The following is a 20,970-nucleotide window of genomic DNA, read 5'->3' on the forward strand; positions in this document are numbered from 1 at the left end:
TTCCTGACTCATGGCAACTTACCTAGACAGTGGGCACATGTGTAGGGCAAAATAAAATTTTTATTTGCTGATTTGAAAGTTTTCTAGGCATTTGTAGTGCAGATACGTGTTCCTCCATTGAAATTTGAATTTCGCGCCGTATGCAAATTAGCCTTCGCTAGCGTAACTTCGCTTTATATAGCGAATCAACGCTAGCGCAACTCCGCAACCTTACGCTACCCCTGTGCGCAACTTCGGATTTTAGTGAATTTGCGGAGCCCTGGCTAAACTAAGCCTGGCGAAGTGCGGCGAAGTGCGGCGAAGTTGCGCCTGGCGCAACTTCACATCTTAGTGAATTTGCCCCTAAGATTTTTGTTGTCATTGACACTAGTTTCTACAGTTCATCCCTGTAATTTTAGATGTAATGGGACAGAGGTGGATGCTGAATGCAGAAAAATTAGATCAAGACCTATCTTTACTGAATTCTGCACTGGTCTATCACCAAGACGAACATATTGAACATGTGGCAGAAAACATTAGAACAAAACATATGGGGAAACACTCATGGGTACATAATCTTAGGGTTCCTATTATTTCTCCTTTGAATCTGCCGTTTGCTAGTTACAGTGGCCCTAGTAATCTTAAGCAATAATATAAATAAATTGGAGGACAAACGGGGTTATGTAATAAAAGGCACTAAATTTGCCATGGGGCAGTAATCCCTAGCAACCAATCAGCAGTTAGAATTTCCTAGTGACCTGTTTATATGCAAGTATCTTATTGGTTGCCAAGGGTTACTGCTCCCAGGCAAACATATTGCCTTATATTACATAAGGGGGACGTTGTGTTAAAAAGAAGTAGAGAGGGCAATAAAATAAGTTGCAATTTTCTTACCAGTTGCCATCCTGGACTCCTCTGTTATTTCTTTGGCAATGTCTCTATTGTGGTTAATGTTTGCTTTATCTGTATCTCCAAGCTTTATATTTTCTTCTACAATTTCCACTACAGAAAGAAAACAGGATATAATCAGTGCATCAAACAATTCCATCAATGCATTGACTGTGATTGCAGTTTGCAATCTATGACACATCTTCACATAGGTATGCATTTATTTATTTAGCAAGTGTACCATTCTTTGGCTCCTCATCCTCAGTATCCAGTTGTTGACCTTCACATTGTATATGTTGCTCTTCATCTGGGTTTGGGATTCCAGAGTCACATTCCAATGTTATACACAGAATGTCTTCAGCGGATGCTGCCATTGCATCAATAATATCAGTTATCTGCACTTGCTTTACTTCTAAGGGTAGATCTCCGTTGTGGTCAGGCATCCATGTTTCATCTGCCATTTGGTTATTCCTTAGACAATAGTGATGGCATCCAAAATCAGCACCAAATTCTGCACTGAGAGAGTTGGTTTAACAGCCAACCCTGGTCAGGACTAATGCAATAGGATTACAATACCATTATGGGTGGATTGGCCAAATCTTCAGTGATATGTCCTTTTCCGAGGTGTGATTCTTTTTGCTTGCTGGCGTACTCAGTGAACAGTGAGACTCACATTCTCTTTCTTATAAATAAACAAGAGGAATGAGCGAGATGTCTGTGCAAGCCAGCCATAAATGCTATGCATATTTCAGGCCAATGGTGACAGAGATATTGTATTCTTTAAATAATGGCTCTTTGTGTATTCAGCTCAAACAGCACCATGATTGTTCTTTAATCTTTAATCCCTAGCAAGTGACCACATTTTGCAACAAAAAAGATTAAAATCTGCACTGGGGAATATGTTTGGGTAATCCATGATAGAAAATAATTAGCAAGGGGCTCCTCAGCTAATCATTTCTGCATTGTTCTTATCAAATTTGTGATCACGGTCAAGGTTTATATTCAAGTCATCTCCAAGAGAGAGAGAGAGATAAAATGCAAGCTGTCCATTTTATAGAGCAGATTTATTTTTGGGCTAAACAAAAAAATGTGGAGGCAATTGAGCACCAGTGTATAAACAATAGTCTATATAATGTTCTTATATTTCTATGTTTTACCTTCACTTATTCCATCATACCATGTCAAACAAAACTGATGTCATGTTGACATTGTTTATAGTGGCAAAGACGGCATACTAAAATTCACATTGTTCCCTCCAACCATGGGTACTTGACTTGTCCTGTTTTGTCTCCTTGAATAAAGAAGTGGTTGAGAGTTAAATAGCAGGAATCATTGGATCTGAAATGCTCCTTTTTTTTGGTTCTTTTAATATTCATCTATGAATATTGGTTAAGGCAGTAAAGAGGAACAGTAAAACCAGGTCAACTTTAAGCAGGTATTTGTCTGTGTTTTATTCACAGTATTTTGTTACAAAAAAAGATTTTGTTGCACTTTACAAATGCAACAAATAAATAAAAGTGAATTTCCCTTAAACCAGAACAGATTGGTTCACTCTCAGGGGCAGATTTACTAAAGGGCGAAGTGACTAAAGCTGGCCACGATTCGCCATCGTTACTGCTACAGGCGTCACTTCACTAGTGAAGAAGATAGACGCTAGTGGAGATTCACACTCTTTTTTTATCTATTCTTTATTTTCGCATTTTTAACCGAAAGGGAAGGGGGGAAAGTATACAGAAAGGAAGAAGAAGGGGGGGGGGGGTTATCCACATTCAACATTATATACATTAAATGTGATTATGGCAATATACACCAGGTTCTTACTCAAATCAGTGTTAGTAAATATATAAATGATATTGATAACATTGCATTTCAGGCCCCAAAATGCTCTCCTCTAATCAAGCTGAAAAAGAGAAGAAAAGAGAAAAAAAAAGATGCGAGGTGACAAAGTATATCCATTGTACTGGCTCCCACTATAATTGAGGCTAAAACGTCACATAAAAGCTAACTTAACGCCTTCATAAATTCTACCCAGGGGTGCCATATTGTCCAATATTTTTTGCTTTGATTGTGAATGAGACAGGTAATTTCCTCCATTTGTCTTAAGGTGGCCATAGACGCAAAGATCCGCTCGTTTGGCGACATCGTCAAACGAGTGGATCTTTCCCCGATATGCCATTAACGAGCATGGCTATATTGGGGGTAATCTGAACGATCCGATTACGATGCGTAATGGGCTCCAGCGGGATCGGTCGGGTCAAAATCAAACCTGTCTGACTGACCAAACGACCGATCTCCGCCGGACGAAAGAAGTCGCCACTCACCACACACGATCCGAAAATCGTATGAATCCTCGATTCTTACGATAGGATCTGTGCGTCTATGGCCACCATTACTTCTTCTACCTTAGATAACCATTGTCTACATGTGGGAACCTCTAATGACTTCCATTTTAGCGGGATTAAAGCTTTGGCAGACTGTAATAGTTGTAAGGTAAGTGGGTCTCTTATTATTGTCTTCATGTCGTGTTTCATATTCAACAAAATTGTCTGAAGCTTGTCTATACATATATCCTGTAATGTCACCTCATTTATAATCTGGAGAACCTCTTTCCAATATGCCTGAATGGCTGGGCAAGTTATCCACACATGGGTATGGTTTCCCTCCAATATATTGCATCTCCAGCATATCCCTGTACTATTTGGGTACATTCTTTTCAACTTCATCGGAGTATAATGCCATTGTGTAAGCAATTTATATACCGCTTCCCTGGTTTTGGCGGCTTTAGATGTCAGGAATGTATATTTAAGGATGTCTCTCCACATAATATCAGTTATATCTATATTCAGTTAATTTGCCCATTCCTGGCGTTGAGAAGCAGGACCTACAGCCAAAGTTTCTAATAAAAGTTTATATAATTTGGAAAGAGGTTTTGTAATAAACCTTGGGGAAGATAATAAAGTTTCCCAGCGTGTTTCGGGACTATGCCAGTCAATAGATATTTTCGACCGGAGGTAAGTATGCAATTGATTGTACCCCCATACATCCCTAGGATGTTGACCCTATCGTTTTTGTATCTCCACCAAGGGTATCATCTTTCCATTTTTGAGAAAATCTTTTAATGTGGTGTCGCTGGAGCCCAGTTTTTCCCATCTAGTAAATGACCCTTTTTCCATACTTGGTGGGGATTCTGGGTTAAACATTAAAGGTTGTAATGGGCGTTACTCCGCAAATCCACTAAAATGCGGATTTAACTAAACGTTACCTCTTTCGCCAGACTTGACTTCGCCAGTTCAGAACAGGCGAAGTGCAATGGAATGCATAGAACATCCTCAGTCTTCAGTTATTTACATCATAATTTTTGAGTGGAAAATCTCTTGTTAAGGTGATTACATTATGTATTTATTATAAACATCATTCGCTTGCATAATCATTATACAGGGACATATCCTACTATTGAATACAGAAAGCTTTCAGATTTCTGCTCATTTTCATATGATAAAATATGAAGTTTAAATATTTCCAATGATCTTGGACACTATAATGTTTGCTCTATTTATCCACATTAACCAGATGTTTGTTTTTGCCTTTGTATCTGTTTTTATGGCTTACTAGAACTAGAACAAATTAGACGGGGGCATAGTCCTTCCTTAAAAGTAACTCTTCTGCTCCAAACTTTTATGTGGTGTTTCCATCCCTACCCTTCCTTTTAACGGTGGTCTTGTGCCTTTAAATATTGTGAAGAGTGTGAGAGGATCACCCAATAGTATAAATACCAGGGGTGTGGGGTGATACACGTTGGGGCCTGTCAGAGCCACAAAAAAGTTATATCACAGGGGACGCATTAGGGGGGATTCTAGGGGACAAGTCCAGGGGGGGGCTAGCCAACAGTAGTTATGCCACCTCAATTACCTTGTGAGACCAATGCTTTGGACACTTTTCCCAAGAAATGCAATCATGAAGGGTGGTGGTAGGGTATAAAAAATATGACCAAAGGTCATCTGATGCACACTAGATTAGAGATGAAAAAAAATCTGTTTGTGTGCATGTTGCATTAGTCAAAGCTCCTCTTCACCTTCTTCAGTTCTGATTATTCTTGCTCAGATACCATAGAGGCTAGGCCAGTGTATGGTCATCTTTAGAACCAAGGTGCCAAAACTTTGAGACAGCTTAGAGGGCCCAGAAGCAGTAAATGAAGATTTGAAAAAACAGTTGGTGTTACATTTGGGGTTTATACTTATTTTTTTAGCTAATCATAGTGGCCAAGCCTTAATACAGTTTTGGATACTGTATAATGTCCTTCATATTCTCAGATGTATAGCATTTAGAATTATGTGTCAGTATTTTTATAAGTAACCTTGTTATGAGCTGAGAGTCAGAAAACATAGAGGCAGGAACCCCAAAAGTCCTCAACAGTGTTTCATAAAGTAGAGCAATATGGTTGCACTTTTTACCTTAACCTTCTTCCAACCACAAAGGAACCAGTTTTAACAGAGGGTTGACATGGTTGCAATTTTATTTAGACACAAAAGACTGGTCTGCCAATGTCTCCTATCAATAGAAACTACCTCCCACTTAAAGGACTCTATAAAGCAATTGTCTATATTATCTGATTTTTAACAGCACTTTTGTAATGAACCCTGATCATCAGCCCATATATGAGTTGTTGTTTAGTTGAGTAAGGGCTTTATCATCCCATAGCCTCCTTATCTTGTTAAATGTAACTTTCAAAATAAAAAATGATTAGGCACACATATATGCAATAAAAAATACATAACAGCATACTTTCATTTCATGTTTTATTGAAAAAAAAGTTGTTTTTAATGATTGTCTATATACAAAATAAATAAATATTGCAGTGCTGCTATATAAAGACCATATACACAAAGCAATACACCTTTGTATTAGTCAGCTTACAGTAAAGTCAGTATTGTGATATTTGTACTTTTAGTCCATTACTCCCTTCTGATCACTTCACTTTCTACCACAAAATAATCTAAATTAATGCTACCAGAACTCATAAACAGAAAAGTGTGAGTTAGACTGGACTCTCTTCTTCCTCTACTGATCTGTGCAAACCAGGTATGAACTTCAACAAATGCTTCCTAATGCTCCCTTTTCTGCTCTTCCTCGGCAAAGTCCCAAAGAAATTTGAAATGCTTATTGTGTCCCAGTTTGGTGACATGGATTCACTTCCACTACTCGTGACGCTGATGCTCCTGTGACGGCTCAGTGAGGACTTTTTAGGGGAGATCTCGTTTGGCTTCCCATAAAAAGTGTCCTCCTCTATACTAGATTGGCGACTGAAACCTTCACTAGCTGAGTCTTCATCAAAAACAGACATTTGCCACAAGCAATCGTCACTGGAGTCAGTCATGAAACTTAGTCGACTTTTGCAACTGCTCCCACTCGAAACTCTGTGCTTATTCAAGAATGAGTTTGATGCTGTGGGACTTTTAAACATCTTAGACTGAAGGGTGTCCATCGCTTCTTGTATCTTTTGTTCATCTACTGTTCCTGTTAAAAAAGATGGATTAAAATATGGAATTGATGAACCATTCTTTTCCCCCCAAGCTTTAAAATTGTACTGTTAAAACCTCCAGCCAACCGCTCCATCAAAATATTCTTGCTAGACCAACTGGGAGATGACTACATGTAGTTACATATTATAGATGTATTTACCATAAATGATTTGCTGTTCTTTCCTCAGTACTGTTCTCAGCTCGGCCCATTTCTCATGGAAATCTTGCTGTTAGATACAAACATGTAAATGTTAATGTGATGTCATACAGTCATACATGTCACACTGGAAATAGTTGTTTGTCAACTATACCGGAAACTTAAGTTTTTTTGGGCAATAAATCTGTCTGCACCAATTTTTCAGGGGGAATTTTTTTACAGGTATGCCCCCACCAAAAACTTCTGAAGGAATGTTGGGTTGGTATCCCTGTGCCTCACTAATAATAAAAGCACCTGAAGATCTTAACCAGCTCCTAGACTAAATGATTATTCTCATAACCTTCTTGCAGAAATGGGAGTGCCAGCCACTTGAATCTTCCTTTCTGCCTACTCCAAGCAATGCTTTAATATAGAAAAGCTTTTCAATGCTATTACTACATTGGGGTAGATTTATCAAAGAGTGAAGTTAGAGATCTCCACAGTTCGCAGTGTGAAATACCGCCTCTCTCCATTCATTTCTATGGGATTTTTAAAGGCGTATTTATCAAAGGGTGATAGTGAAGTTTACCATTTGATAAATACAACTTTAGAAATCCCATAGAAATGAATGGAGAGAGGTGGATTGTGGAGATCTCTAACTTCACTCTTTGATAAATCTACCCCATTATTGTATCCCCCCCCTGCACACCTTCATCCAAGCAAGGGGCTGCTCTATGGGCAGATTAAACCTATCATATTAAAGGAAAACTATACCCCAAAATGAATACTTAAGCAACAGATAGTTTATATCAAATTGAATGACATATTAAAGAATCTTACCAAACTGGAATATATATTTACATAAATATTGCCCTTTTACATCTCTTGCCTTGAACCACCATTTCGTGACTCTATCTGTGCTGCCTCAGAGATCACCTGACCAGAAATACTAAAACACTAACTGTAACAGGAAGAAGTGAGGAAGCAAAAGGCAGAACTCTGTCTGTTAATTGGCTCATGTGACCTTACATGTGGTTTGTATGTGTGCACAGTGAATCTTACGATCTCAGGGGGCGGCCCTTATTTTTTAAAATGGCAATTTTCTATTTATGATTACCCAATGGCACATACTACTAAAAAAGTATATTATTATGATGATGGTTAATTTACATGAAGCAGGGTTTTACACATGACCTGTTTTACTCAGTATCTTTTAATAGAGACCTACATTGTTTGGGGGGTATAGTTTTCCTTTAAGGGGCCGATTCACTGAGGGTCGAATATCTAACATTGAGTTCGGTAGCTTTTAGATGGCGAACTAGGGGGTCGAAGTTTTTTCTTAAAGAGACAGTACTTCGACTATTGAATGGCCGAATGGTCGAACGATTTTTAGTTCGATTCGAAGTCGTAGTCGAAGGTCGTAGTAGCCCATTCGATGGTCGAAGTAGCCCAAAAAACACTTTGAAATTAGAAGTTTTTTTACTTCGAATCCTTCACTCGAAGTTAGTGAATCGGCCCCATAATCATATGATCCCCATTGGAAACAAGCAATTCCCTCTGCAATACATTTTTAGAGGAATGTAGTAAAAGTAGGCAACGGAAAAAATATCCGTAATGTGAAAAGCCTTCAGCCTCTTCAGACAGTGCAAGAAGGTTTGCAAATTTTATAGTTTGCCCAGTATCTAATAAAACTTCTTACTGAAAAAATGATGTTTGCTCCAAAAGATTACGACACCTTCAAGCACTTCTTAAAAGTGGGCAATGCACAATTAAAATTCGCAATGCAATAACAGTTTAAGGAAGTATGTTACATTCTGAAATCAAATTTATTTTCTAATTTGTGCAAATTGTTTTGCTCTTTGCGACTTTGCGACTTTTATTACATTCCCCTATTTATGTTTTAATAAACAGTATATTCCTTTTTAAACTGTAGTGGTAGAGGGATTTGTCCTGTCTCCAGGTGTTAAACTAAGAGAATGTGCTGGATAGCAGCTCTCCCATAAAGAATTTCAGCAATGCATATTTATGCCTCCTGCTGCCTCATGTTCTACAGACTAAAGAAGGATTATAAGATTTATAGGGGTAGGGATTGCTGGGAAATAGGCACCGAATAAGTAGAAATATGCACTGGCAATTCCAGTATCTCCTCATTATGGGTTTATCCACGTCAGATCCAAAGCGGTCAGATCCGTAAGGCACAAGGGCCCTGTAATTCACACAAGCTGCTGCCCTTTCTCTGCCCTTCATTCACTCTATTTAATCTTTGTGACAGCTAAGTATGTTCTACTGTATATGGAATACAAACAATTATACAATAGATATCACTTAAAGTAACAGCAACAGCAAAAAAATTTAGTTTTTTTAAAGGAATGACCATATAATGTACTGTTGCCCTGCACTGGTAAAACTGGTGTGTTTGCTTCGGAAAGACTACTAAGCATATCTATTGTTTATGCTTAAAATTTGAGTATAGAGGCCCTAGCGGGGGATCCTGATTGGCAGGCAGTAACAATCGATTGGTACCTAATATACCTGGCAACATTTACGACAAAATGGCTCCCTAAATGAGCACTAAGGGGTACTCTTTTATGGTCCCTTAGTGCTCTTGCACTTCTGCCTGATTCTCTATAAATGAGCCCTATAATCTTCCATAGGTATGAGGATGACAAGACCTAAATGATTTTAGGAGGCTCAAGTATTTTAAGTGGGCCACTGAAGAATAAACAAATAATATTACGATTTACCTTTAAAAACAACAGCTTGGCTTCCAGTACTGATCTTCTAATTTTCGTTCCATTAACTGCTTCTATCCTATCAGGAGAAAAACAAGTGATAACTAATTGGGCACACACATGCCATTGAATTATTTTTTAATTGGGTGCAACGGTGACAGGTGCAACTTCATGCATGGCTGCAATTATACTGACTTTATGGGAAATAATCCTGCATCATGAGAAAAAAACATGGTGATTTGTGTCCAGAATTGCATTCTGTATACTGTGTTGCACTGATATATGAGCCCTATTGTCTTTTGAGTTGATAGGTCTGGTGCTGACAATCTGAGTTCCATGTTAATAGAAAGTGTTGCTTTGTCAGCCAACACTTGCCCGGGTATATGTGAGGCACATAGAGAACTGCCCTATCTGGCACCAGTCTAAAAAGTAAAATAGGATAATAAAATATAGGGGTTATTATGTAATAGAAGGTATGAAATAGAAGGTCTAGTCACCTATAGCAACCAATGGGCAGGAAACATTTGCTGGTAAACTATTTAAAAGAAGTCATTTTATTGGTTGCCATTAGTTACTGCACCTAGGCAAACTTTTATTACAAATGGTGAAATATTTATGTTTGAGGCAATTGTCATTTAGCCTGTTGACAAGGGAGGCAAAACACCTACCTGAGGTAATTTCCGGACGACCTGATTAGATCTACAGTTTCCTGGTGGCTGAAGCCGTCTGTATTGACTCCATTTACAGTCTTTAGCATGTCACCTTCAACACAGACTTAAATTAACTCTCATATTTTTTCAAATTGGATTGCATTGCAATATTATATGTCCCATAGCAAGGAGTTAAATTACCATTTTACACATGTAGTTAATCATTTGTACCTAATGATGTCACTTGTGTTTAAATGTATTAAAACCTGCTATAACCATGTAGCTGCTACCACCAATAACATAACCAATGCCTGTTATTTGGGGAATCCCCCCATCCTCATCACCACTCAGCACACCTCCTTGTATTGCTGCTGCATTGAGGGTCTCCTAGCAGGACCCATTGGGGCAGCCCTTCACTGCCACAAAATATCTAAAAAATAGATGGCACCTTTAGGTTTCATAACCTTATTACATTGTAGGTGGGGTGCAAATGTGCCCAATATCAGCAGCAGCATAACCGTACAGCAGCCCCCATGGTCCAGGCCCCCACTCCCAAGGCAATATATTACCAATATTAAACATATTTGTAAAAGGCCAGTGAAAAGTGAACTCACCAATCTGTAATCCAGCACGAGAGGAAGGGCTGTTTTCGTGCACCCTGCAGACATAAGTGTACATTTCATAGGCATGGGCATTTTGATGCTGCAGTTTATAGGTCTAAAAAATAAAAAAATAAAATAAAAAAGTATTTGTTATTCTAGTGATGAGCAAGATTCTGTTTAAAGGAGTTATAGATGAAAGTATCTAGAGGAGTGTCCCATTGCCCCCCTCTTTAATCTTTTCTTATATCTGACTCCTGTAGCTATTGTGGACTGCCTGACCCCTGCCACAGGAAAGTAACACTTGCACCTACCCTACAATGTAGAAAGTATAAAGAAATCGTTAAATTAGATGAGACATTTCTTCAATTGTGTCCGTCTTTTTTTTTTTCCACGGGTGTTTCTGTACAGGTGCAAAAACTTAAATTGGACATAGGAAGCTTCCACCAATTTAGATCTTTGCTTTAGTTTTCCAAGGGGCTTATTAATTATGCTGTGTAAAACTAAATTTAAAAAAGGTGTAAAAAGGTGTGCAAAATATTGCATGGTGTGTGTAATTTTATGCCAAATATTTGGAAATCCAGTTTCCACCAGATTCCCTTCCAAAAACTGGGCTGTCTGGGTGAAAATCGGACAGGTGGCAACCCTAGTTTTTACACAGCAAAGTCTGGTGATGTATGGTGTATGATCCTGACATTTTTTACACAGCATAATTAATATACCCCTTACTGTTGAATTTTAATTGCTGATTGTTTGCTATGGGCAACATCACCGGTAATGTTTCACTCCATTTTTTACAGAGCATAATAAATAGACCCCTAACTGTCCACTGATGTTCATGCAACTGAAATGCAAATAAACTAGAGGGAATTGATGAGCCAAAGCAGTTTTTTGTGCCCTAAATCTGGGGCCCCATTAGGTGGGTACAGGGTAGACCATAGTCAGGGAACCCGAGAGCCACAAAAGTGTGATTTTTGGATCCAAAGGGGCAGGGTCCATGTGAAGGTAATATTTTCATTGAGGTCCCATTCTACTTGTTGAAGAGCAATTGAAAATTGGCTAAGAATAGTATATACTGTACATTATTGTCAGGGCAGGCTGGCAAGGCTCTCGAAGAAAACTCACCAGCCTCCACTCCCCCCCCCCACGTGCACTTGCGAGCTTCCACAACAAAGAAAAGAACGACAGAGGGGAGGAGAGAGAGCGACGGAGGGGAGGAAAACGCGACGGAGGGGAGGGGAAGGTGACAGGAGGGAGCAGAGAGACATAGGGGTGGGTGACAGAGGAAAGGAAGGGGAGTAAGGGGTGTGAACCTGGCTAGGGGTAGGCAGAAGACAATTTCAGAGGTAGCTGCCCAGCACCCCCCAATCATTGTGCTCTAGGCAGCTGCCCCTTCTGTCTACCCCTGGTTCTGGCCATGACTATTGTAGGGTCCCATAGGATTAATAGCCTCTATGGCTTTAAATTCCTACAAGTTCAGTTGCCTTAGTTGCTGAGCAGAAAGGAATGTAAAGAAAGTAAGTTCAATTGCATATGTACACTATTGGCTAGCAGGTAGGGTGACTACTTCCTGCCTCACTTTGATATAGTGCTAGGAAAAGAGTGGCACTTCCTCTTTACCTGCCACCTTAGGAACAGGGTGGATGCTCTGGGCATACCCCCCAGTCGTGGTATGAATGAGGCATTAGATAGTGGCCGGTGTAGCTCCCATACAAGTACAGTCTAAGAGTGTCAGTAAGTCACTCTGGCGGCGTCTGTCTTTATTTTTCTACATAGCGGCAAGAGAGGTGTAGTTGCACAACACCCTCACCTTTCTCTTCCACTTTGTGAAGGCCCACTCTGCGTGAGAGAGTCCAATGTAACCCGTGCTCTACTGGTACTAGTCTGGGAAGGCAGTTATTGAGCCAGAGGTTACATTTTGGTGCCCAAGAGGTGTGGGGCTTGAACGTTAAGCTGCTGGTGGTTCATGTTTCTTGACATTTTTTGACAAGCGCAGGCACTGCCGGACATAGTAGAGAAAGGTACTTGTTCTCTTCGTAAAAGACGCAAGGTAATTTGCTGTGGATTCGGGGTTCTGAGGTTCTTGCCTGTTATTCCCATTGGCTGCAGTTACTTCCTGTCATTTAAGTGACCAGGAGTGGTTCCCGGATGTGAAGTCATCGCAACCACTTTGTTTGTAGCGATTGAGAAAGACAGATGTCTGGTGATTGCTCTGTAACCTGGGTGTGTGCATTATCTCTAAGCAACTCTAAGGAGAAACTGCTGCAAACTGTTTCTTCACCCGCATGTCGCTGGGAATTGTGAGAGTATATTACCAGTGACTCTGTGTGCATCAAAAGACCGTAAGCCCATAAACACACAATATGTCGGAGACCAGCTGGGATGGCTGGAAGGAAGAGGACACACCGGCAGATGTTCCTGGAGGAGCAACAGAGAAAGTGCCAGTGACTGATAGTGGCCAAAGATAAATCTGGTGTGGCACATTTGGAATAAAGTCTGTGATGGCCAGAGTGTTATGGTCCCTTGCAATGGAAAGTGTAATACAGAGGTTACCAGGGGGGCTGTGTGATTTGGCTGACAAATGTCCTCAATGCCAGTGGTTTGTGGGTCTGCTTAATGGGTCCCTTCCATACCATAAAGAAAAGCAGAGACTCTGAACTGAGGTCTGATCTGCTTTTGAAGGGATTTTACTGATGATAAAGGAACTGGAATGGTGGAGGCCTGGTACCCGATTGTAATCCATATGTTATAAGATGTTTGTACTGTTAATGTGCTGCAATGTTTGATTTGCCTTACTTGTTTTTCAGTGACCATTGTTTCCAGGTAGTGCTCTATAGAGGCTACTAGAAGAGGATGTACATGATGGTACTGTGGTGCTTTGCACTATGTCATATGGTACCATGATATTGTGTAGGTAATAAATTGTCGGTACAAAATGGGATTATGCCGGAGGGTGGGAGAGTCAGCTCCCTGTGCTGTGAGTAAACCCTGTGGATGTTCAATAAGAACTTTCTGTTTTGTTGTTTTCCAGATCCTCTGACACCCTCTGTCTTTATTTTTCTGTGTAGCAGCAAGAGAGGTGTAGTTTCACAACACCCTCACCTTCCACTTTGCGAAGGCCCACTCTGGGAGAGAGAGTCCAGTTTAACCCATGTTCTAGACTTCATTTTATTCAATGGTGTTTATTGGTTTATTTAAAGGCAGACATTTGAATGGCAGACATGAAACAATAAATATCAAACCTGTAGCATTTTCACTTCTGCAGAGAAGCAGAATTAAAGGCAAATAATTAAAGGTAATGGATGTATAACTATCATATTTTTTATGGTACTACCCTAATAAGCAATTTAAATTCTTTAATTATCCCTGTCAAAGAGGAGCTCACAATTACATTCCCCTACCACCAGCACACATACTGTGTTGTTCAGTTCAGACTGTGAGAGGAAATAACCCCTGCAGATATTCTGTCATTTGGAATTGAGCCCGTGATCACTGTGCCACCAAATGCAAAGTCTGTTGGCAAATAACTGCTTACAGACGCTAGAGGGTTCATTTATTGAGTGCAGACACAGGTGCTAACTGCCAAAAAATTGATGTTGCCCCTGCCAAATTCTTTCAGAAGAGGACGACATTGGCCCATTAATGTGGTTCTCTGCATAAGGCCCCATTATTGTTGGTCCAGGGGCCAAGTGAGGAGATCAGCTCAATCAGACTGAGTGGCCAAATCAGTCAAAGATCTGCTCCACATCTTAACAAGCTCTTCATCTTAACAAGTGGATGTTCCCTTGTATGACTATATTTACACAGTGTCCAGCCACTTTTGACCTGATAATGTCCTTACAGGTAATTTGCTTACCTGAATTTCAAATCCAAATGTTTCATTGTCTTGCTTAACTACAACCAGCAATCTTCTGTAATATAGAGAACATGCAAAAAATGATTTATATAACTATAGTATAAAGTTCTATCAGCAATGATCATTACAGCTATAGTTCTATTTTAAAACAATATATAATTCACAGCTTAAGATAATTGAGAGTACGGGTTTGGCAGAACACAGTCCTGGTCTGGGTAGAGTAGGACAAGGACACTGACTTCTAGAAAGGAAGCAAGTAAGGGTTAATGCAACTGGTGGAACTGTTCATCCTCTGCCTGAGCGCACTTCTGCATCTCTACTACACCCCTGATCAAACAATGCATCTGCTTACAAGTATTATTCAACTTCCAGTATGCGACTGAGCGTGGGTGTAATAGCAATTACAGTAATGTTGTCATCATTCACATTTGTTCGACAAGTGCATTTTGCTTATCAAGGACATCATTAGACCAAGAGGCCACTAGGAATGCTGAGTCACCGGAAGGAAAACCTTATATGTATCTCCAGGCAATTTTGGGGTCTAGTAAACCAGAGCAACCAATCAGATATATGCTTTCAAATAGATCAGTAAACTATTTACTGATTAGACTTGGTGCAAACGTTTGTGGCATTATATTCTGTGGGGGCAATGTTATAAAAGTCATGAAGTTGGGACAGGAAGGCAGCTTCAGGGGGTGCATATATAGAAAAAACAACCCTTCCTTTAAGCCTGACATGGCATCAAAGATGAAGTAAGGAGGCAGAATGTACCAACAAGTTTGCAGGGGTGGCAAAAAACTCTGCACTATCGATGTAGCCTCCCCGGACACTCTCTGGTGCAAGAAAGGTAAACGCTTGGGAGGTGAGGGGGACAGCATCACAGGAGCCACCTCAGGCCGGCACAGTGTTCAGAGTTACTCCTGGGGGTAGGGTAACTCTTACCTGCCAAACCGATGCATAGATATAAACTATTGCTTATGTTTCAGTCTAGAAACAGGTGAGGAGGGTGTACCTAGTACAGCTGGTAGAATGTTTACACCATACATTGTATGCATATTTCAGTTTATCTATAGAAGTGGGAGTTGCCATGTGTTTGGACAGTCTGTCTACCTGTAACAAATAAAATCTAATTCTCAATGCCTCATATATCATGGTTTTCTGCAAGGTTCCTACAAAGCTGTAGTTATTGAAATACAATATTGCAATAGGCAACAAGGTACATTTTGACACCAACCTTTGTGGTCCACTTCCATATGATTCAATCAAAGAGTTCGATCTGGTCATGGCAACCTAAGAATATAGATATTTAGCAATATTTTTTAAAAGATGCAAAAAAATGTACTGCCGGTATATCCAAGGACTCCTTGTCATAAATACAATGGCAGAGGCTGCACTAAACTTTACTAAATGCTCTTTAAAGGGATACTGTCATGGGAAAAAAAAATTCAAACTCAATCAGTTAATAGTGCTGCTCCAGCAGAATTCTGCACTGAAATCCATTTCTCAAAAGAGCAAACAGATTTTTTTATATTTAATTTTGAAATCTGACATGGGGCTAGACATATTGTCAATTTCCCAGCTGCCCCAAGTCATGTGACTTGTGCACTGATAAACTTCAATCACTCTTTACTGCTGTACTGCAAGTTGGATTGATATCACCCCCCTCCCTTCCCACCCCAGCAGCCAAACAAAAGAACAATGGGAAAGTAACCAGATAACACCTCCCTAACACAAGATAACAGCTGCCTGGTAGATCTAAGAACAACACTCAAAAGTAAAAACCCATGTCCCACTGAGACACATTCAGTTACATTGAGAAGGAAAAACAGCAGCCTGCCAGAAAGCATTTCTCTCCTAAAGTGCAGGCACAAGTCACATGACCAGGGGCAGCTGGGAAATTGACAAAATGTCTAGCCCCATGTCAGATTTCAAAATTGAATATAAAAAAATCTCTTTGCTCTTTTGAGAAATGGATTTCAGTGCAGAATTCTGCTGGAGTAGCACTATTAACTGATCGGCTTTGAAAAAAAACATGTTTTCCGATGACAGGAAAGTATAAAAATTAAAAGTTACTCAGTCTTAAAAAATTCTTGGAAATTTGGCCAATACCTTCTTATGGAGTAAGGTCAGACCTCCAAGGGGGGTCTTCAACTAAAAAAGAAATGCAAAGGTAGATAAACCCTAAAAGCCTTCAGGCTTGAGATAGCAAAAGGCACACAGATTACTAAGGAGGGCTTCTACTGCCTTCTTCAGTGTTTCTATTTGCTTCTACAGTATTTGTATTTCTTTTTTAGTTCAAGACCCCCTTTGGAGGTCTGACCTTACTCCATAACAAGGTATTGGCCAAAGTTCCAAGAATTTTTGAAGACTGAGTAAACTTTCACCATATATACATAATTGCATGGCCTACTCTGACCTGTTAGACCCTTGTGGTCTTGTGGTACTCTGATGCTAGAGACTAGGATTAAAAGAGAACTTTTTTAACTGTCAGCTTGTTAAGGAACAGTAAAAAATAAACGTGTTTTAAAACAATTAAAATATAATGTACTGTTGCCCTGCATTTGTAAAAGTTATGTGTTCTTGCCCAGATCCGCGATTTGCAGGCTGCTTTCTGCCGAGACCGCTAAGAAACGAAGTGCGCGTGCGCGCCTGCACACAATCACACTCAGTTGGTGGCACGGCAGGGGGCCCCCCCAGTCCAACCCTTTATTTGTTTGCTTTAGAAAGCCTACTATAGTTTATATGCTTAGGCTGCTTTGTAGCCACAGGAGCAGCTATTTAAACTGACAAAGGAGAAAAGGCACAGATAAGCTCTGTAAAGTAATACAATGGTATTCTGCTATGTAACCTGAGCCTTGAATGTCTGCCCCCATGGCTACACAGCAGCTTATTTATATAAATTATAGTTGTCTTTCTGAGGGTAAGGGCACACAGGCAGATTAGTCGCCCCGATGACAAATCGCCTCTTCTTTGGGGTGACAATCTCCCCGAACTGTCTTTCCCTACCTTCCCGCCGGCTATAATGAAAAATCGCCAGTTGGATGGCACTCGCAGTGCTTCGTTTTCCCAAGTTGCCTCACAAGGAAACTTCAGACGACTTTGGAAAACGAAGCGACACAAGTGCCATCCTGCTGGCGATTTTTCATTATAGCCGGCGGGAAGGTAGGGGAAGGCAGCTTATTTATATCAACTAGTATATTCTGAAGCAAACACACCAGTTTTACCAGTGCAGGGAAACAGTACATTATATTTTAATTACATTCAATTTTTGTTGGTGTTCCTTTAAAGGAAAACTATACGCCCAAAATGAATACTTAAGCAACAGATAGTTTATATCAAATTGAATGACATATTAAAGAATCTTACCAAACTGGAATATATATTTACATAAATATTGCCCTTTTACATCTCTTGCCTTGAACCACCATTTCGTGACTCTATCTGTGCTGCCTCAGAGATCACCTGACCAGAAATACTACAACACTAACTGTAACAGGAAGAAGTGAGGAAGCAAAAGACACAACTCTGTCTGTTAATTGGCTCATGTGACCTTACATGTGGTTTGTATGTGTGCACAGTGAATCTTACGATCTCAGGGGGCGGCCCTTATTTTTTAAAATGGCAATTTTCTATTTATGATTACCCAATGGCACATACTACTTAAAAAGTATATTATTATGATAATGGTTCATTTACATGAAGCAGGGTTTTACACATGAGCTGTTTTTCTCAGTATCTTTTAATAGAGACCTACATTGTTTGGGGGGTATAGTTTTCCTTTAACACTGCTGACATGACTATGAAATTACTGCTCATCAGTTCATCAATTCTTCATAGCAAACAGGTACCACACATAGAGCTTGGGAACTGCTGTCTGTTGTTAAAATGTTTAGGCACTTTGTCACGGTCAATACAAAATTGGTGATTTTAGGATAAACTCTGTAGATTCTTAGACCAACCAAATCAAGATCCATCTCAACTACTTCACCCAAAATTAGGAACCCATCAAACAGAACCAAAATAAAAAGGGAAACATGACTTCTTTGTACGTTTATTTTCCTTTATTTTGCTCTTTAATATCCTTTTTAATATGAATCCGTCTGAAGGACACCAATGAAGCAGCGTCCATATTCACTATTGTTCATGATGGACAATACCACTTGCCTTGGCTGAGGTATTGCCCATTGAAAACAAAAGGGATGAGGACTACTACTCTTGTCTCCTTGAGAATGCTTTGGTTGAGGCAAGCAACATGCATCAGTAGTTTTTACTAATATAACAGCTCCCGTCTGTATGTAAATATACATTAAATAAATGCAGATAGTACCAGTATGTTATAATTTTAGTTGCTTGTCTAAAACCTGGCAGTAATTGCAATACAGAGAGTTCTCTCCAGTTATAAAGCTCAGTTCCAAGGCAGAAAAGTCTCCTTCAGTCCCAAATAAAATAATATTCTAGAACCAAGCAAAGAGAATCCTCCACACATTCCAGTCCAAGAAAGGGGACCTTATGTCACAGAGTAGAATACTACTAGTCCTAAACTGTATACACAATAGCTCAGCCTCAAACCATGGTAACTTCTTCATAACATAATACAGAAGCCGATCCAATACTGACGCAAATATTCAGTCTAAGAAAACAGAACCTTCTCCACCCATTCACAGAAGACAACACTGTTTCCATTACTAAAGCAGATGAATTATTCCAGTTTCCAGCCTTTACCAAACATAGAATAGAAAGACTAATTTTGTCTTCAGACAAATGACTTACCTGTTTGTGGCCCCGGGGCAGAGTAGCCAGTGCCCTAGCCAGAAAGTGACTCCCTTTGCCATTCATCTCTTTGCTGCAAAATTGTTGCAAATGTATTCCAGTGTTGTCCAGTTGAGATCTGCAGACATCTTCATTCTTGTGACTTTTTGAAGACATTTCACTGTCATAAAGATGCCTTTCCTAAAACCAGTAACATGTCTACAGCTAAAAGAAAACGTGTGTCGCCTAGCCTAAATGAGAACGGAAATAGCCGTGTGTGGTTTTCCTCTGCTCGGCACGCAAATTATTTGTGAGGCAGTAGTATAGGCTGTTATCTTAAAGGGGCAGTGGGTAACAATATACACCTTTCCTAAACATGAGCGCAATAATTAATCATGTATGTGCAATTGTATTTGTTTAGTATATATATATATTATATATATATATACATATATACATTATATATATACGCATTAACTGCTAAGTGTTAAAGGGACACTAAACCAAACCATAAAACCCCTCTGTGCCCACTGAATCTCTGTAGAAATGGACCAAAATCTAATTTACACATGAAAAACTGTTTCCCAATTAGAGAATTTACCAATAAGAATGCTGATTACCTGCACTTTGTCAGGCACGTTGCTGTTATAACAAAATGCAGGTAATCAGCATTCTTATTGGTAATTTCTCTAATTGGGGAACCGTTTTTCATGTGTAAATTAGATTTTGGTCCATATCTACAGAGATTTAGTGGGCAAAGAGGGGTTTTATGGTTTGGTTTAGTGTCCCTTTAGCACTTAGCACTTAATGTGTTGTTTAAATGTTCAGATATACAGTATGCATATACAGATATACAGTAATTATGTCATTTTGTCTTCTTATATTACACTGGAATCAGACATGAGGATAAAGGACAAACATAGTCACTGCTGGGAAACTGTGTTTAAATCTTCCAACTGCAGTTGCAGGAACAAAAAACATGAAGCCAGATTTGTACAGTTCAACTCAGATTCTCATTGAAGGATTATTTTGCATTTTAACGCAGCTATCAGCCCTGGAGAGATGGATGCCTGACCTAGTGCATTCTCATTGGTGAATTCTTTTGTACGTATCTGTAGGCATACATTTTTTTTCTTAGTATAATTCCCATTGGAGAATTGGTTCCCATGAGTAATTACATTTTCATCAACCTTTACAGAGAACTAATCTGAGTGTGAAGTGGGGCAGCTTTATAGTTAGAGTAAGTATCTCTTAACCCAACCCCAAATTCAGTCTTTTATAAAGAACTTGTTGTTGTTTATCTATTCCAGTGATTTAAAATAAGGAGTAGGTCAATTCTTCAGTCAAAAGTCACAGAAGATCTCTAAAGGTCTAATGGTGGACCCTGCCTTGGTGGGTTCTGGGCAAATGCCTCGTGCAGATTATTGGAGGATACTTTTAAATCCATAGGAACTAGGGCACTACAACCTCAATCATGCGTTAACATTTGACAATATGTTGGAATATACATACTCTTTATTCTTGTCAGTAACATGTTGGTAAAGAATTCCTGAGCAACAGTATTTAGATACCCTGTAATTATCTTCCTTCCTTTCCATCTTATGATGATCTAACCATTCCCCACATAGTTTTGGTAAGGCGTTTAACCCTTTCTCATGTATCTATGGCGGCAAGACTCCTCTAAATCTGTTGATGCTTCATGAAATTTCATGTGAAATGGCGGCAGTTGGACCACATAATGAATAACAGTCTTAGTCATTAAAGAAAACATTTGTTTCCAGGAAACTGCTCATGAAAATGTTGGTAGGCTGACTCCATGGCCAGGGTTAAATTCAGTCAACCAAAACTTATGTGATGGGGTT

The 20,970-nt window shown here is 39.5% G+C and overlaps 1 protein-coding gene across 1 annotated transcript; it reads right to left on the reverse strand.

The window, feature by feature from the left end:
• Positions 1-5,726: 5,726 nt before the first annotated feature.
• Positions 5,727-19,369, reverse strand: cytip.S (cytohesin 1 interacting protein S homeolog). The gene is made up of 8 exons (XM_041578803.1): positions 19,130-19,369; positions 15,594-15,649; positions 14,360-14,414; positions 10,519-10,621; positions 9,923-10,016; positions 9,267-9,333; positions 6,547-6,613; positions 5,727-6,381 (listed from the first exon to the last, which is right to left on the reverse strand). The coding sequence occupies exons 1-8, from the start codon at positions 19,283-19,285 to the stop codon at positions 5,903-5,905; spliced, it is 1,077 nt and encodes a 358-aa protein (XP_041434737.1). The 5' UTR covers positions 19,286-19,369; the 3' UTR covers positions 5,727-5,902.
• Positions 19,370-20,970: the final 1,601 nt, after the last annotated feature.

This window comes from Xenopus laevis, chromosome 9_10S (assembly GCF_017654675.1).
Source record: "Xenopus laevis strain J_2021 chromosome 9_10S, Xenopus_laevis_v10.1, whole genome shotgun sequence".
NCBI classification, from domain to species: domain Eukaryota; kingdom Metazoa; phylum Chordata; class Amphibia; order Anura; family Pipidae; genus Xenopus; species Xenopus laevis.